General features: G+C 50.9%; 1 protein-coding gene across 3 annotated transcripts in view; it reads right to left on the reverse strand.

The window, feature by feature from the left end:
* Positions 1-12,003, reverse strand: part of PAX3 (paired box 3) — a 92,457-nt gene extending 80,454 nt beyond the window's left edge. For 2 of the 3 annotated variants that reach the window (XM_005610643.4, XM_001495160.5), the window contains exons 1-4: positions 11,528-12,003; positions 9,978-10,213; positions 8,500-8,629; positions 7,243-7,377 (exon numbers count right to left, since the gene is read on the reverse strand). In XM_005610643.4, the coding sequence (XP_005610700.1) occupies positions 7,243-7,377; positions 8,500-8,629; positions 9,978-10,213; positions 11,528-11,612 (586 nt within the window). In that variant the 5' untranslated portion in view covers positions 11,613-12,003. The remainder of the gene's footprint in view (positions 1-7,242; positions 7,378-8,499; positions 8,630-9,977; positions 10,214-11,527) is intronic. The other variant, XM_001494972.7, reaches the window with a different exon arrangement.
* Between the last annotated feature and the right edge of the window lie 2,151 nt (positions 12,004-14,154).

Here is a 14,154-nt window from a genome sequence, read left to right on the forward strand (position 1 = left end):
TCGAATAGATGTCTTATAGTGTTAATGGGCATTTTGATAACTGTGCATGTTCCAGTTACAAATGGGAAATTACCTATTTTCTGTTTCTTTGGAAGCAGAGTCCCAACACAGATAATTTGAGGGGAAGCTTCATTGGAGGAGAGATGTCCTGATTTTGCAAAAGCTCCACACTACTGAAGCTCAGTGTTTGGCCCAACACTGCAAGGTAGAGCTGAAAGCTGAGCCCACCACTTTCTACCAAAGGCTGGCATGTATGGGGCAAGAAAATCTTTCCCAAGAGAGAAGAGGATGGCCCTCTGCTCCCACTTTGGTGTACATCTTCCAACAGAATGGCAACTTCTGAAATTCCCTTTCACTTTTTCTGGTCACACTTCCCAAGCTAAAAGCAGCCAGTTCTTTTTTTTTTTCTAACTATAATATCAAAAAAATTTTTTTTATTTCCAGCTTTATTGAGATATAATTGACATCAGCCAGTTCTTCAGTCAGTAATTCTGCCTTAGTAATGAGATCAGGCCCAACTTGGAGCTCAACTCTGCTGTCCCCCTTGCAGTATATGAACACCCAGCCTGATGCCCAAGGGGTAAAAGTCACTTTAACTCTGCATGTATGTGAAATATACACATACATGTGGAACATGCCACAAAGAACTCTCTAAGACTGCCTCTGGACCCAGGACAAGGTAACCATAACAGATCTGAGCTGACTCACACTTCCAGCTCAATCTATTTCAGGTGGTTGTTCTACACTGCAATGATGGAGGCTCTATAAGAGCATTTGAGCATAGGTAGATTATTAATTAACTGGGAGATTGTAATAGAAAAAATATTAGAAAATATCTGCTAATGATTCTGATGCTGTATGTCAAGATTCATCTTGTTCAAGAGTGAACAAGAAAGAGTAAAAAATAAAATGAAATAAAAAGAAAGACCTACGCACTATTATTTAGTACTGAAATGAGCACAGTCAGAGAAGGTGATTCAGAAAATAATCCTCCCACATGGACAGATCCACGATGCACACTTGAATTTCCAAAGCCGGACGCTGGCATAAATTCCACAGCCTCAGTTAGAGTGACTTGTTGGAATTTGCAAATTAAGTGCAGAGATGTCATTTCCAAAAAAACCTGTAGGAATTTTAGCTCTCATAATAAAAGAAAAATCTATCCAAATATATTGAATTCTGAAACCAAAAAAAAAAAAAATGTTTAACAGTTCTTCTAAAGATCAGCAGCCAAAAAAGTCATAAAATCACTCAGGGAAATATTTTTCCTAGCATTCAACAGCAGTGCTGAGTATGAACTGGGAGGCTGTGCTGTTCCCTCAAATTCTGATGACTCTAAAAAGTGCAATCCATAGGAAAAATAAACCTCTATTTTGTGCAACTGCATATAGTTTATTGCCAGCATAATTCATAGTGATCAACTTATAAATAAACTCTAACCATGCACAAACTATACATACAAACAAACACATATCTACTCCTACATTATAGGGGCTTTAAAAATATGAGACTCATTTAACCATCTATAAACACAAAAACTACGGAAACACATGTAGAGAAGTGTAGTCAATAGAGCTCCCAGTTTCCACTGTATTTAATTATTCCCCACCTAGTTTTACATAGAAGTCTGACATCTTTCCCTTACATCATTCCAGCCTGGAAGGCAACTTTAGTGAAACTTGCATATTGGAAATTTATCAACATGTGGATAGTAGCTTCCATGCCTCCCACCGCTCCCCCAAAATGAGAATCTATTTGATGATCCATTCACCATCTTAGCCTCAGTTCTAAACAAGAAATCACTGTAGGATAATTAAAAACACCCCATGAATCTCTTCTCTACAAACCTAGGACATGTAACTGGTTTGGGTTCCTATTTCTGAAAGAGAATTTGGTCAATCCTCCTTAGAGGTTTCAGAGGAAAAGGAGGATTTTCCAAGACAGATAAATTGAAATGATCCTGCTTTGATCTCAGTGGTTAAGAATCCCTCACAATAGAAGATGGCCACTGAGGGGCCTCGCTCCTGGCCTTTTAATGCATAACAATGGTATCAACAAACAGCCACTTAATCAATATTTGGCCAGAACTGCTGAAAACTTCCTTTTCAGATTTTAATTCCTAGTTGTAAAACAACCCCAGAGCAGCTAGTGAGATAAGGCATTAAACTGACTGCTTAATTGCCTTTTAGTGTCTTGTTAGTTATATATGTACATTCTTAATGGTTCTTTAATCTTTATTTACCCGCATAAATAAGTTACCTGCCATAGAACCCCACCAAACTGAACCTTCTCTGCCCCAACCCTGGCCAAACTCTCTCTCACCACTTGTTCGTCGATACTGCTGCAGATTTTAATTTTCATCGGCTATTTACTGAAGTACAACTTAAACATTTAACCGCATGGCTAGGAAGGATTTCTGTGTGTCCTCAAAATAGTGTATGTATGCATGGATGTTGAAACTAGGTTCCGTGGTCCTCTTCACCTGCTTGATTCCCGCCTATTCCACTCTCCTGAACCGAGCGCGCTCGCTGGTTCCGCCTCACCGCCCCGGTGGGTTTTATTGCGCGGCCCTGGGGACTTTTAAATGACCCTTCAGTAATTATTACGCACTTGAAGCCCTTACGTCCCCGTTCCGGTGCTATCAACAATCAAATCAAGCCCCAAAATAAACATACGATTTCAAGCATTAATTAGAAAATCTGCACGTTTTCCATAAGGCTAGAAAGTAAGCACACAGCAGCCCACCCAACAAAACAAACAAGCAAATAAGAAAAAGCCGCGATCGGAACTTTAGTGTTTCCTCTTCAATCGTTCCAACAGGAAAATCGTTACCGTTACGTCCTTACAAAGAATGTGGCGTGTTGTTTTAATTTAATTCAAGTTCTTATATTTCCAAACATTTTTAAACGGGTGATGTTTCCTTGTTAAGTAACGTAAGGGCTTCCGAGAACATGAAATTTACTCAAACGACTAGAGACGACGGTGGGGTCAAATGTGAGATTCTGACAAATGGACTTGGAGAGGGGGCTGTCCACTTTATTAAGGTTCCGATGCCACCAACAGAAGATCTTATACCCCGTGATTGTAATCTGTGGGAAAGTTCCTTCGCCGCCTCCCGCTCACCCCTTGCCTCGCGCCAAAACGTCCTTCCCAGCTAACTCGGGGGAAGAAACTGCCTTCCGTTCCCCTCGATTTTAGTGGCGCTCCGGGTAACGACAAAGTGCTCTTTCATGATTCCGCTAGACATGAAGTCCTTCGAGGACTTTTAAAACTTTTCCGCGTTTTTAATTGCTTTATCTTATGCCCCGCTGAAAAGTCGACGTCGTCCCTCTTAACGTCAGAAAATCTCATAAGTTTACAAACAAAACGAGGACTCAAGCAAAACTTTTGTTGTCACTTTTACTTTCTCGAACCGAAAAAGAGCACTGTTTTTCATAAATGTCAAAAGAGGCGGGGAAACATATGAAATGAGTGCAAGTCCCAACGACCTATGCTTGGGGTCTCTTAGCTCAATCTTGAAAATTGTTGCAAACCTCCCACGCTCGCTCGTGATTTTACAAGGAGGAAAGTCCTGTGAAAGTGTATCTCCAGCCCCAATCAAAACATCAATTTGGCAATCTGGCCTCTCTCCCCCTGCCCCGCCGAGCTGCCACTTCAAAGCCGCTGCAACAAGTCAGTAATTGTAACGTTGCATCTAAATATTTAAACGAGAGTCTTGCAGTCGCGTGTCCATTTACAGTCCTCATCTGTCCCCTAATTCCATTACGGCACAAAGCAAAAATGTTTCCCAAAACTCACAAACAGGAAAAGCGTCACCCAGTTGGAGAAGGAGGAGGAGGAGAAGGAGGAGGAGGAGACGGAGGAGGGGGAAGAGGAGGAGGGGGAGGAGGAGGAGGAGGAGGAGGAGATGAAGGAGCAGTTTCTATTGATTAGCCTCTGCTTTTGTGTTAAGGGCTTTCTTTAAAATAAGAAAAAAAAAATGGGGGGAGGTTGCAGAAATTTCACTAATGTGAGCCTCAGGCAAGGGAGAAAAAAAAAAAAGAGGAGAAGAAGGGGGGCAGGCGGGCTGTGTCTAGATGAAAGTGAGAAGGACATAAAGGAGGCAATTGAGTCGGCTGCAGCCCGGCGAGCTAAGCTTCGAGCCGGCCGGAGCGCAGGGGAGGGGGCGGCGCGGCGCGGCGCTTTGGCGCAGGGCGCAGGAGTGGGGGCCGGCCCATTGTGGCGGCGCCCGCGGGCCCGCTCGGCCGCGCCGGGGGAGGAACAGAGGCGCCCATTGAGTGGCCTGAGCGCGGGCCGTGCCCACAGCCCCTGATGCCGCGACCGTGGCTTGGTTCCTGCCGCTGCGCCTGCTCGGATCTAGGTGCCAGCCAGGGGCGGGAAAAGGTGGGGGTTGCGTGTTCCCTGGCCGCCCAACCCTCTCTTTCCACCAGGGCAAAGGAGCTGGAAGGATGCACCCAGTAGAGGCGCACGGCTTCCACCGCGCGCCAGGGCGCACGGGCTTGAGCGCACCGGGTCGGCAAGCTGCGCTGTTCTTGGATTGGGCGAGGGACAAGGGAGTTGGGAAGGTGAAAGCGGCCCATCTAGCAGAAAGGGCAAGATTCGAGAGAAAGAACGAGAGTGGTTCTGACCTCTTTCAGAGTGCCTCTGTCCCTGTGTCCTAGTGTCTGACAAGCAGAAAGATGTCCCCTGGAAAGCCAGTCTCAGCAGCCCCCGGCAGGCCCGAATGGAAGCTGGAACCTCCGAAGACAGCGCTGCCCTGCTCAGGACACCCAAATCTCCCTCTTCGGCTGGGTCGCTCCCTCTCTGCCAGGGCGCTCGGAGCCCTTATCAACATTCCTTCTATTTTACAAGCAGGGCGGCCTGAAACTTTTGATGCCCAAACCACAGAGGGAATTTTTTGAGGTTTCTAAACTTCCCTTCAAACTACACATCGCTCTGTCCTTTCTCTGGGCCCCTCTTGCCCTCCAGGGCTCATCTGAAAAGGGAGCAAGAGGCGTTGAAGAGACTGACGCTGCATCTTCCTTGACAACCTCGAATTAAAGTAGACTTCAGCCTTCGAGGTGTGTGTGTTTTCACCAGCAACGCCCCCGCTGGGGAGAATACTCTCATTTTAAAAATGGTAGCAATTGCCCTTGAATGGCAGCCGGCCCAGCTAGACGGCCCAAAAGACTAGAAACATTTTGTAGGTGAAATGGCCACTTTTTCCACGCTGGAGAGTCCATAAAACTTCCTGGCCCAGCAGCTATTGGGGCTCATTGAATAATTCATCCCTCATTGCAAGCCCATAATGTCTATTCTCGGGCCTTTGTGGGGCTGTTTTCTCTTCTTTTCTCCTTGAATTATAAAAAGGTTGCCTTCCTTTGTTCACATCAAGCTGCTGCGGGCCGGAGCTTTGTCTGGGCCGAGCTAAAGTGTGAGTTTCAATGGACTCTCCCCGCTTTGTCTTCCAAGTTCATCTCCAAGTGTAGATTGTGTAGAGAAGGCCTTCTTTGTAAAAGCTGGAAAAGTTGTACAAATGTTTGACCAGCTCATTTGGGGCGTTTTGTCTCCTGGGCCTCGGTTGCCTGTGCTGCGAAGGAACTGCCGACCTGCCGTGCAGCCGCCTCCAGCAACAAGTAGCAAAGCGGTGCCACCCTCCCCACCCCTTCCTGACCCTCTCCCACCGCTCTGGGCTCCTTGCCCCGCTGCCTGCAGGGGCCTGCTGGGTTTGAAGTTGGCTAGTTTCTCGCCTTCCTTCCTCCCCCAGCACCTCTATTCTGTATCTAGACCTGGAAAAGAAGCCAGAGCGTCTTCTCAGAGACCAGGGCAGAAATGGACCCCTTTAAAAGGAGGGGCTTAGACTGTCTGTGTGAGGCCCCTGCTTTTAAGGGATGGAAGCAACAGCATATGTATCTCCCTGCTATGGGTTTTGGTGTCTTTTCTTGATTGTCTGCATGTGCCAGAGAATCTAGGCTTCTGCTTCTCCCTGAAACCAGCCATTTGGATTTGTAACACCTAAATCTAACTGTCCCTTCTAGGTTGTGTATAGATTTTGCATTGATTTCTAAAGCTGCTGTTCTGGAGGACCAGCAGTCTACCATGGAGTTGGACAGTGGAGGTCAAAGAAGGGCCCAGCTTCCCGAGTCACAATCCTACCCTGGATGCCATCTGGCTTGCTGAGAGCTGGGACCCAGCTGGTCCAAGTGGGTGACCACTCCAAGCCCACCTGAAGAGGTGCCTGCCCTTCTAGGGCAACTCAAAACTCAACTCAGCCCAACGAAGTTCCAGCCCGGGGGAGGGAACGCCAGCATGGGCTGGGACATCTGGGGGACAACCAACCCTTTGCGCCATCCCCAAGGCCAAAATTGTGGAGATGCAAAACTGCTGAGACTCATGCTGCAGTGAGCTCTTCCCAGTTCAGCCCCGAGGGGGTTGACTTTCTTTTCTCGGGGGGAGGGGAATAGCTTTAGGCTCTAAAGATGGCCCAAAGCAGGTGGAAGAGAAGCAGGCTGCACTTATGGCTCCAAAGGGGAGATTTTCTCTTGATGCTGACAAATCACAGCCAACAAGAAGGGGCTGGTCCGCACCTCTGGACGGAGAGAGGGTGCCAGCACTGCATGCCTAAGAACCCAGATCCTCTCGTTTGTAACCTAGAGCTTCAGCTTGTTTTACCTCCCAGACACACAGAGATCAAACCTCATCACATTTGAAAACCAATTTCAAGCAAAGAAAAAACAGCCAACTTCCACATATATTTATAAGGCAGCCAATGTGGTGCAACTTTGGGGGCCCACTGCCCAAAATAGTTTTGAGTTTCTCTCTCTCTCCCGCCTCTCCTCTGATGTGGGAAACTTTGGAGACCCGGGCCTTTCCTGAGGACGCAAAAGTTCCTTTAATCTCTGGAGGCTCAGGGACTACCCCCAGACCCCCAGCCACTCAGGCTCCCAGTCCCCGACACCTGAGGGCAAGAGGGTCGCCCGGCACCTAAAGCGCCATTTGCAGTTCTAGACTCCGAGGGGCTGGGAGTGGTGTGGAAGAAAGATTTATAAAATAGAAAAACACAGAGCAGAGATTTTTGTTTTCATTGCAATGCGTCTCTGGGCTTTCACTTGAGGGCTCTTTGCCGGGTGCAGTGGGTATGAGCGAGGAAGCATCTTGACAGAGCCGAGGCTGGGCCGCCCTCAGGCCCCCAACATCAGAGCGGGGATGTCCGCGGAGGCGCGCGCAGGCCCTCAGCGCGCCACCCAGCGCGCCACCACTTACCTCGCTCGCTCAGGATGCCGTCGATGCTGTGTTTCGCCTTCTTCTCGCTCTCCTCTGCCTCTTTCCTCTCCAGGTCGGCCTCCTCCTCTTCGCCTTTCCCGAATTTACTCCTCAGGATGCGGCTGATGGAACTCACTGAAGACGGGAAGAGGAAGGGAGCGCGTTACACTGAGACGTGCAGGGCTGTTGGGGACGGAGCCTGCCAGTTCGCAGCCGGCCGGAGAACGGCTGCCCTGCACAGCTCGCTTCTGTCTCTCCCTGCATCTTGGGGCACCCTGGTCCTTCTAATACTCCCTCACCCTCCCACTCAGTAATCGGCACCTAGGAACAGGAAGACCGGAACCTGGGAAGCTCCAACCTCCAAGTTAGGGCCGGGAAAAGCCGTTTCTCTCCCTCTTTTCCCGGCAGGAAGCATTTCCTTCTTGACTCTATAGAAGGGGCTCTAGATATCCACTTAAGAGAATTTTCCCACCAGCTCTCCCTGCACCGCCCCCCCAAGGCCTTAGGCCCCGCAGTTCGTGTTAAGGAGGGAAGAACCACAGCGGACCCGTCCCCTGCAATTCAACTTTCTTTTGAGGCTATAAAGGGTTTAAATTTCAACTGCAGAATCGTTTCCTATTGTAAAAAGCAAAAGAAAATGCACTTTCCCCCATTTATTTTTTCCAGATTCCAGTCTGGTAAACAAATCCATGCTCTGAAATATCTCGTTCTCGCAGGGGGGAAAAGGGAGTTTCCTTTTAATTAAAAACAAACTCTGCCGCGCGCCCTCGCCCCTCTTCTCTCTCCGCCTCCCCCTGGCTGCCGGGGGCGCCGGATGGTCCCTGGGACTCTCGGGAAAAATCCTGGCCGTCGCCGAAGCCTCCCCTCCTTTGCGCACACGGCAAATTCTTAGCACACGGCAAATTGGCGCGGCCCAATCTCCCTTCGGTTGGGGTTACCAAAACATTTGTTTCTCTTTAAAAGGGAACATCAATATTAATACACGCTTGGCTTCGCCTTGCGTTTCCTGCCCAGCCTCCTCGACAGAAATTCTCTTCGGGAGCCTTCAGCGGCTGTCTCTCAACCCCAAGACAGGCAGCTCATCACTTTCTCCATAAAACGCCAAGAACGTCTGGTTCGTAAATATTTCAGGGCCCTTGGGAGGTGACGCCTCTCCATCGCCCAGATCGATCATTGGGGTGATTATGGCTCGGACGACCCGCCCGGGTAATAGCGACTGACGGCCGCGCCTCAGGAAGACGTTAATGGGCCTGGTACCTGAGGGCACGGTGTTTCGATCACAGACCGCGTCCTTGAGTAATTTGTCTCGAATTTCCCAGCTGAACATGCCTGGGTTCTCCCTTTTGTATTCCTCAATTTTCTTCTCCACGTCAGGCGTTGTCACCTGCTTTAAGAGAATAGGCAGGCAGGCGTTGGTACCCAGTACTCTGGGCCAGATGAAGCGGCCCCACCGCCTCCGGGCCTGGCCGGATGCTCCTTCCTACGCCCCCGGGAAGGTCCCCCTTGCAGCAAAGGGACCCCAACTCTCTGAGGCAGTTTACTTTGGAAAGGGGCAGACAGGAAATCATCCCACCCCCAAGCAGCCTGGGGACCCTTATCCTTCCCAGATAAGCTCGGAAATCCGAATAAATTAAGAAGCGTTGTAACATCTTGTGTGTAGAGGGGGGCGTACTTTTCTGATCCCTGGAAATAAAGAAAGGCAACTCCTTAAACAGAATCAACACGAAAACGAAAGTAAAAAAAAAAAAAAAAAAAACTTGAAAAAGGGCCAGAAGAATCAGGTTAGGTGTGCAACTTGTGACTCTTGAAGGAACACAAGATTTTAGCTAAAGTGAAGAGCAGAAGGGAACGCAAAAGGTGAGTATTTAGGTTTTAAAAAATTAGAGTGGCTAACAAATATGCATAATTTGAGAGACTGGCTCTTTTTTTTTTTTTTTTTTTCCGTAGAGTTTCTAGAGATTCTTAGAGAGGTTGTGAAGGAGGAGAGAAGTAGGGTGATTGAAAGTCTTCAATTTACCAGAACTCTGCTTTTGATTTTACCCTGTGGCAACTAGAAAATTATATTGCATTTTCCCCACATCTAGAAGAAAAGGCAGACACTATATAATCCCCTCCCACTTTGCCCAGGCCAGTGTGACTCTCTTTCCTTTTTTAAAGGGAAACAAAATAATTTGAGGATAGCACCAAACTGCTTTTTAAAGCATGGGCTCATTACAAAGAAAACAAATCACCATAGGTAGCTTTTGCCTCCTTGAAGATAACTTGGGGAGGAGATTGGGAATGGGAGTCGAGAGAGAAATTATCAGGAAACCAAAAGTGGCTCCTTAGATTAGTTTTGGAAAGGGCAGTGCAGGGGTGGGAGCTGGAAAGATCCTTGGGGAAGAAACCAGCAACAGGTGGGCACACACAGCTTGCACACTTTAAGTGTTTGCCTATTCAAATAATTTGATAAGGATTCCAGGATTGGGGGGTAAAAAAACAAACGCTGTATCTCCTTTGCAAAAAAGGCTAGAAGTTTCCTTTTAGCGTTTATCAAGGAGCGTCAGATCAGGCAGCATCTGAGTCCCCACCACCGCCACCACCACCACCGCCAACCCCAACACACACACACCTTCTCAGACTTGAAAAATAACTCCTCGGAAAGCCCCAGCTGGCAGTCGTTGCCCCCTGCCCCATCTTCCCTAACCCCGGAGGCAGGAGGCCAGGAGACCTCCGGGGCCGGCCCGCACGCTCACCTTGGGCTTGCTGCCGCCGATAGCACCGGGACGGATGGAGCCTGTCTCCTGGTACCTGCACAGGATCTTAGAGACGCAGCCGTGGGACACGCGCAACTGGCGGGAGATGACGCACGGCCGGATGCCGTGGTGGGCCATCTCCACGATCTTGTGGCGGATGTGGTTGGGGAGCGGTCTGCCGTTGATAAATACACCGCCGAGCTGGTTGACCCGGCCCTGGCCGAGGGGGGTGGACACTGGCAGCAGAAGGCGAAAAGAGAGGCAGGAGGAAAGTCATTTTAGGAGAACAGAGCACCGCAACCCCAAAGAGGAGCCCACCTGATTTCTCACTCTCCTGGCCAATCCGCAAGTTACAGCCTCAGCGCGGAAACTGCTAAACTGCTCGACATCCGGCTCCCAGCCCCACACCCTTTTTCAATCACATTTGTTCAAATTACTAAGCAATTCGGGGCGCATAATCTTGTGTGAAGGGAGAAACCGGGGCAAAATAACCCGCCCCAGAGACACTGTCTTCCCTTTCGGCCCAGGAAAGGTGGCAACTGGGGTGTTGGGGTGGGGGGAGACCCTGGGGCTGGTATAAAGGGTATCTTGCTCCAGAAACAGCCTCCTGGCAGGAAGATGTTCACCCAGGCGCTGGCCTTCTCAGCTCCGCTCTCACTAAACCCTGTGCAACTGGGGCCGGTCCTTTCGGAGGAACTTGGAGCTGACAGCCCTTGGGGTTTCTGGCTAAAACTGCGGCAGGCGAAGATCAAAGAGGGTCCTGAAAGGAGGCCACAGGTGGCAACGCGTGTCACCTGTTACACCTCGGGACAGAGGCGACAGCCGGGTCTGCTCGCAGGCCCCCTGGGCTCCGCTCATGCTCCGCATATTACATTCTACTCTGGACCGAGGGCCAAGGGCAGGAGCCGCGGGATCCCCGCTCGGGCGCCCCAACCTCACCAACTGTCTAGAAGGGCCAGGGCTTGCAAACCTTTCTGCCTCTCTGAGATTTCCAGAATCTTCAAACTGATTGAAAGGCAGTTTTCCAAACGGGTTACGGAAACTTCGACATGTCACTTGGGATTAATGGAACTCTAATTAATCAATTAATACTAAAAATTCCTATCACGATGCTGAGCGGCGTCAGCCACCACATCTTTGTATCCGCAAGAAAATTCTTCCGGAACTAACAAGAGTTTAGCAAATATGGACGCAGCCGGGAGAATTTTGAGAAGCCTTTGGGTGAACAAAATGTGGACAGCTTGCTTTCTGGTGCTCAGAAGCCGGGTCATCCCTTCTGCCCCACGGCGTTTCCAAAACAACAGGGAAAGTGGACCGGCCGGGGAGCAGGCCTGGCCTCTTGGCTCCGGGAGAAGTTGCGGAGAGAACGGCGCTCCGTCTGCAGAAGGAAAATCGAGTCGGGATCTCGCCCCGACTGATACCTCCTGGGGTGGAGGTGCCCAGCGCATGGGCTCCGTGGACGCGCCGAAGGAGCCTGTGGAGACCCCGGGTAGGGTGGAGCGGCCCGGCCCGGGCCCCGGGCTCCCGGCGGCGCTGAGGCCCTTCCTTACCTTCCAGCGGGAACCCGCTACGAGGGTAGTTCTGCCCCGGGCCCGGCCGCATCATCCGGGGCACAGCTCCGGCCAGCGTGGTCATCCTGGGGGCAGCTTCGCTTGGAAATTATATCCAGGTGAAAGCGAAATAGGCGAGCGCGGGCGCTGGTGACCCTCGGGTACTCCCCCGAGCGTGGAGAGCCCCTCCCCAAAAAGGCTGGAGAGAGAGGGAGGGACGCGGGGAGGGGGATTAGCTCGCTCCTAGTCCACAGAGAGGCTCGAGATGCAACCGGGGAATGGGGCGGGCAGGGAGGCCCCAGAGTCCAGGATCCCGAGCTCAGGGCGGAAAAGTTTGGTGCGAGCCTTGGGCGTGTGGCCCCGCGGCTGGGGGCGCTGGGGAGGGGGATCCGAGCGCCGCGACCAGCCAGGGAGGGGGGGGGGTGGGGGCGGGAGCGCCGCAGGCCCGAGTCTCCTCCCGTCGTGACACCGAGTGCGGGGATCCAGGCTCGGGAGCATTTATTAGTTCTTTCATCCAAAGCTTGGTCAGGAGCCCTGAGCTGCGATTGGCCGACGGGGAGACCGTCCCGGGTGGCGGAGACACGCGCTGATTGGGCGACAGCGACCACTTTCTCTTCCCATCCACGGCGGTGCCGAGGCCTCCGCGGGCCCCGAGAGGGACCCGCGCAGGGCCCTATCCCCGGGAGAGAAGGATAGACCGGTGGAAACTCAGAAAACCGGAAGGAGATGGCAGCTGCAGAGAGTGGAGAGGGGTCCCTATCTCTGTCTCTGTCCCTATCTATATGTGTCTCTCTCTCCCTCCTTGACTTTCCATTTCTCTGTCTCTTTGTTTCTGTCTCTCTCTGTGTATCTCTGTGTCTTTCTCTGTCTCTGATTCTATTCATCTCATTCTATCTCTGTGTGTCTCTCTAGGTCTCTGTATTTCTACCTGTGGGGCGCTCTCTCTGTTTCTCTCCTTCATTTTTCTTGGCTTACTGCCACTGGAGGGGGCGCAATTTCAATAAGAAAACATTAGAAGCCCTCGGACAGGTTTAGCCTTCCTTCCTCTGGTCCATGCCCCTTGGCCTAGGCTTGTTGTGGGGGTCTTCCTGGCGGGGTTCTTCCCAGGAGGAGTCCAGGGTGTGCTGATAAGTTCTTTTATCTTCTCTGTCTGGGGACTGGGGTGGTGTGCAGCTTAGGGAGTCCTGCCGAGGCTCCAGGACTCACTAGTCGAGGGCTGGGGAGAGGAGGAGGTAGAAAACTGTCTTCTCTTCTTGATTGAAAAACTCACTCTGGGAAGCCCCAGCTCTAAATCTCGACGTGTGCGTAACGTAGGCAGAGATGCGTCTATACGTTAAAGTTTTGCCCGGCTGCAGCGTTTGTTCTCAGGAATTTATTATGGTATTCAGACTAAACTGCTGGAAAAATAAAAGGAGCAAAGTCTTGGCTAGGAGCTGAAGTGTCCCCAGCAGGATATGACGCCAGGAGTGTTGTAAAGACTGTCTGTCCTTAGAGAAGGTACCATTGTGCATAGCCTTTTATTTATAACTTGGTAAGTGCCAGCGAACTCGCCTCCTTTACACCCCCAGTGCCAGCCCCGCGCTCTGTGCTCCGCTTTATTCGCTCAAGTCTATTCAGGGACTGTCACTCCGGGGCTGTGAGGTATTCAGGGCCTTAATCAATCAAAAGGATGAGAATCGGGCAGGTTTTTCCCTTTGAAATAAAGGAAACAATGACTTCTGGGCTTCAAGTTCCCCCTTCCCCTTTTACGATTTTTGAATTTTTCCTACACTGGAGTTCTCCACCCCTCTCTCTCGGTCCCCCCCTTCCCCCAACTTCTTTGACAGTTTTTACGCGACTCGGGCCCCCAACCCCAGTTCCCCACCCCCTAATTAAGGAAAACTCAGAAGGCAAGATAGGGGGGAGCGATATAGCTGCTCCACTGTCTGCGAGTTGGCTCTTTAAAAATCCACTCAAAGGGGAAAAAGCAGGCAGGTTTCTGCTAGGCCCAACGTCAAAAGGCTTGGTTGACCCTGGGAGCATCCAAGACAGGCCTCTGGAGACACCCGAAAAAGTCTGAACAGCCCCTCACCCACCCATGGGGGGAGTGCCCCGTGTGCATTCATAGTAGAGAGAGACACTGCTTATAATAAGCCCTGTTTAACCTGGTTTTACACAAAATGACTCAATTTGTCAAGGGGGAAACTTTCTCATTTCCTTTTTGGGGGCCACCAAAATGTGTCCTTGCTTCCCAAGCCACTTCTCAGAGATTGCATCACATCACGGGAGCTAGTTTTCCAAGTTCTCTCTCCAAAAGTTTGAGTGGAGCAGACAGAGCATTCTCGACGGTCCGCGGTAATTGTTAGGCGAGCGAGGTACCCAAACGATTTCAGGAAGGCAAATGCAGACTCAACCGGAAGCCCAAAGGAGCCCCGCGACCCGCGGTGAGCGGTTAAAGAAGGCCAGGGAGGAGTCTCATTTGTGTTTGAGCCGAGGGCGCGTCTCCAAGCCCTCCCCGCGGCGGCCCGGCGCTCTGCTGCCGGGTGTCCTCTCCCGAGAGCCAGCAGATCCGAGAAGGGACGCGCTTGCTGCACGTTCCTGCTCCCGGGTTGCGCGTCCTCGCGAAAGCCGCAGAGCTGGGAGGACCT

This window comes from Equus caballus, chromosome 6 (genome assembly GCF_041296265.1).
Source record: "Equus caballus isolate H_3958 breed thoroughbred chromosome 6, TB-T2T, whole genome shotgun sequence".
Lineage (NCBI taxonomy): Eukaryota > Metazoa > Chordata > Mammalia > Perissodactyla > Equidae > Equus > Equus caballus.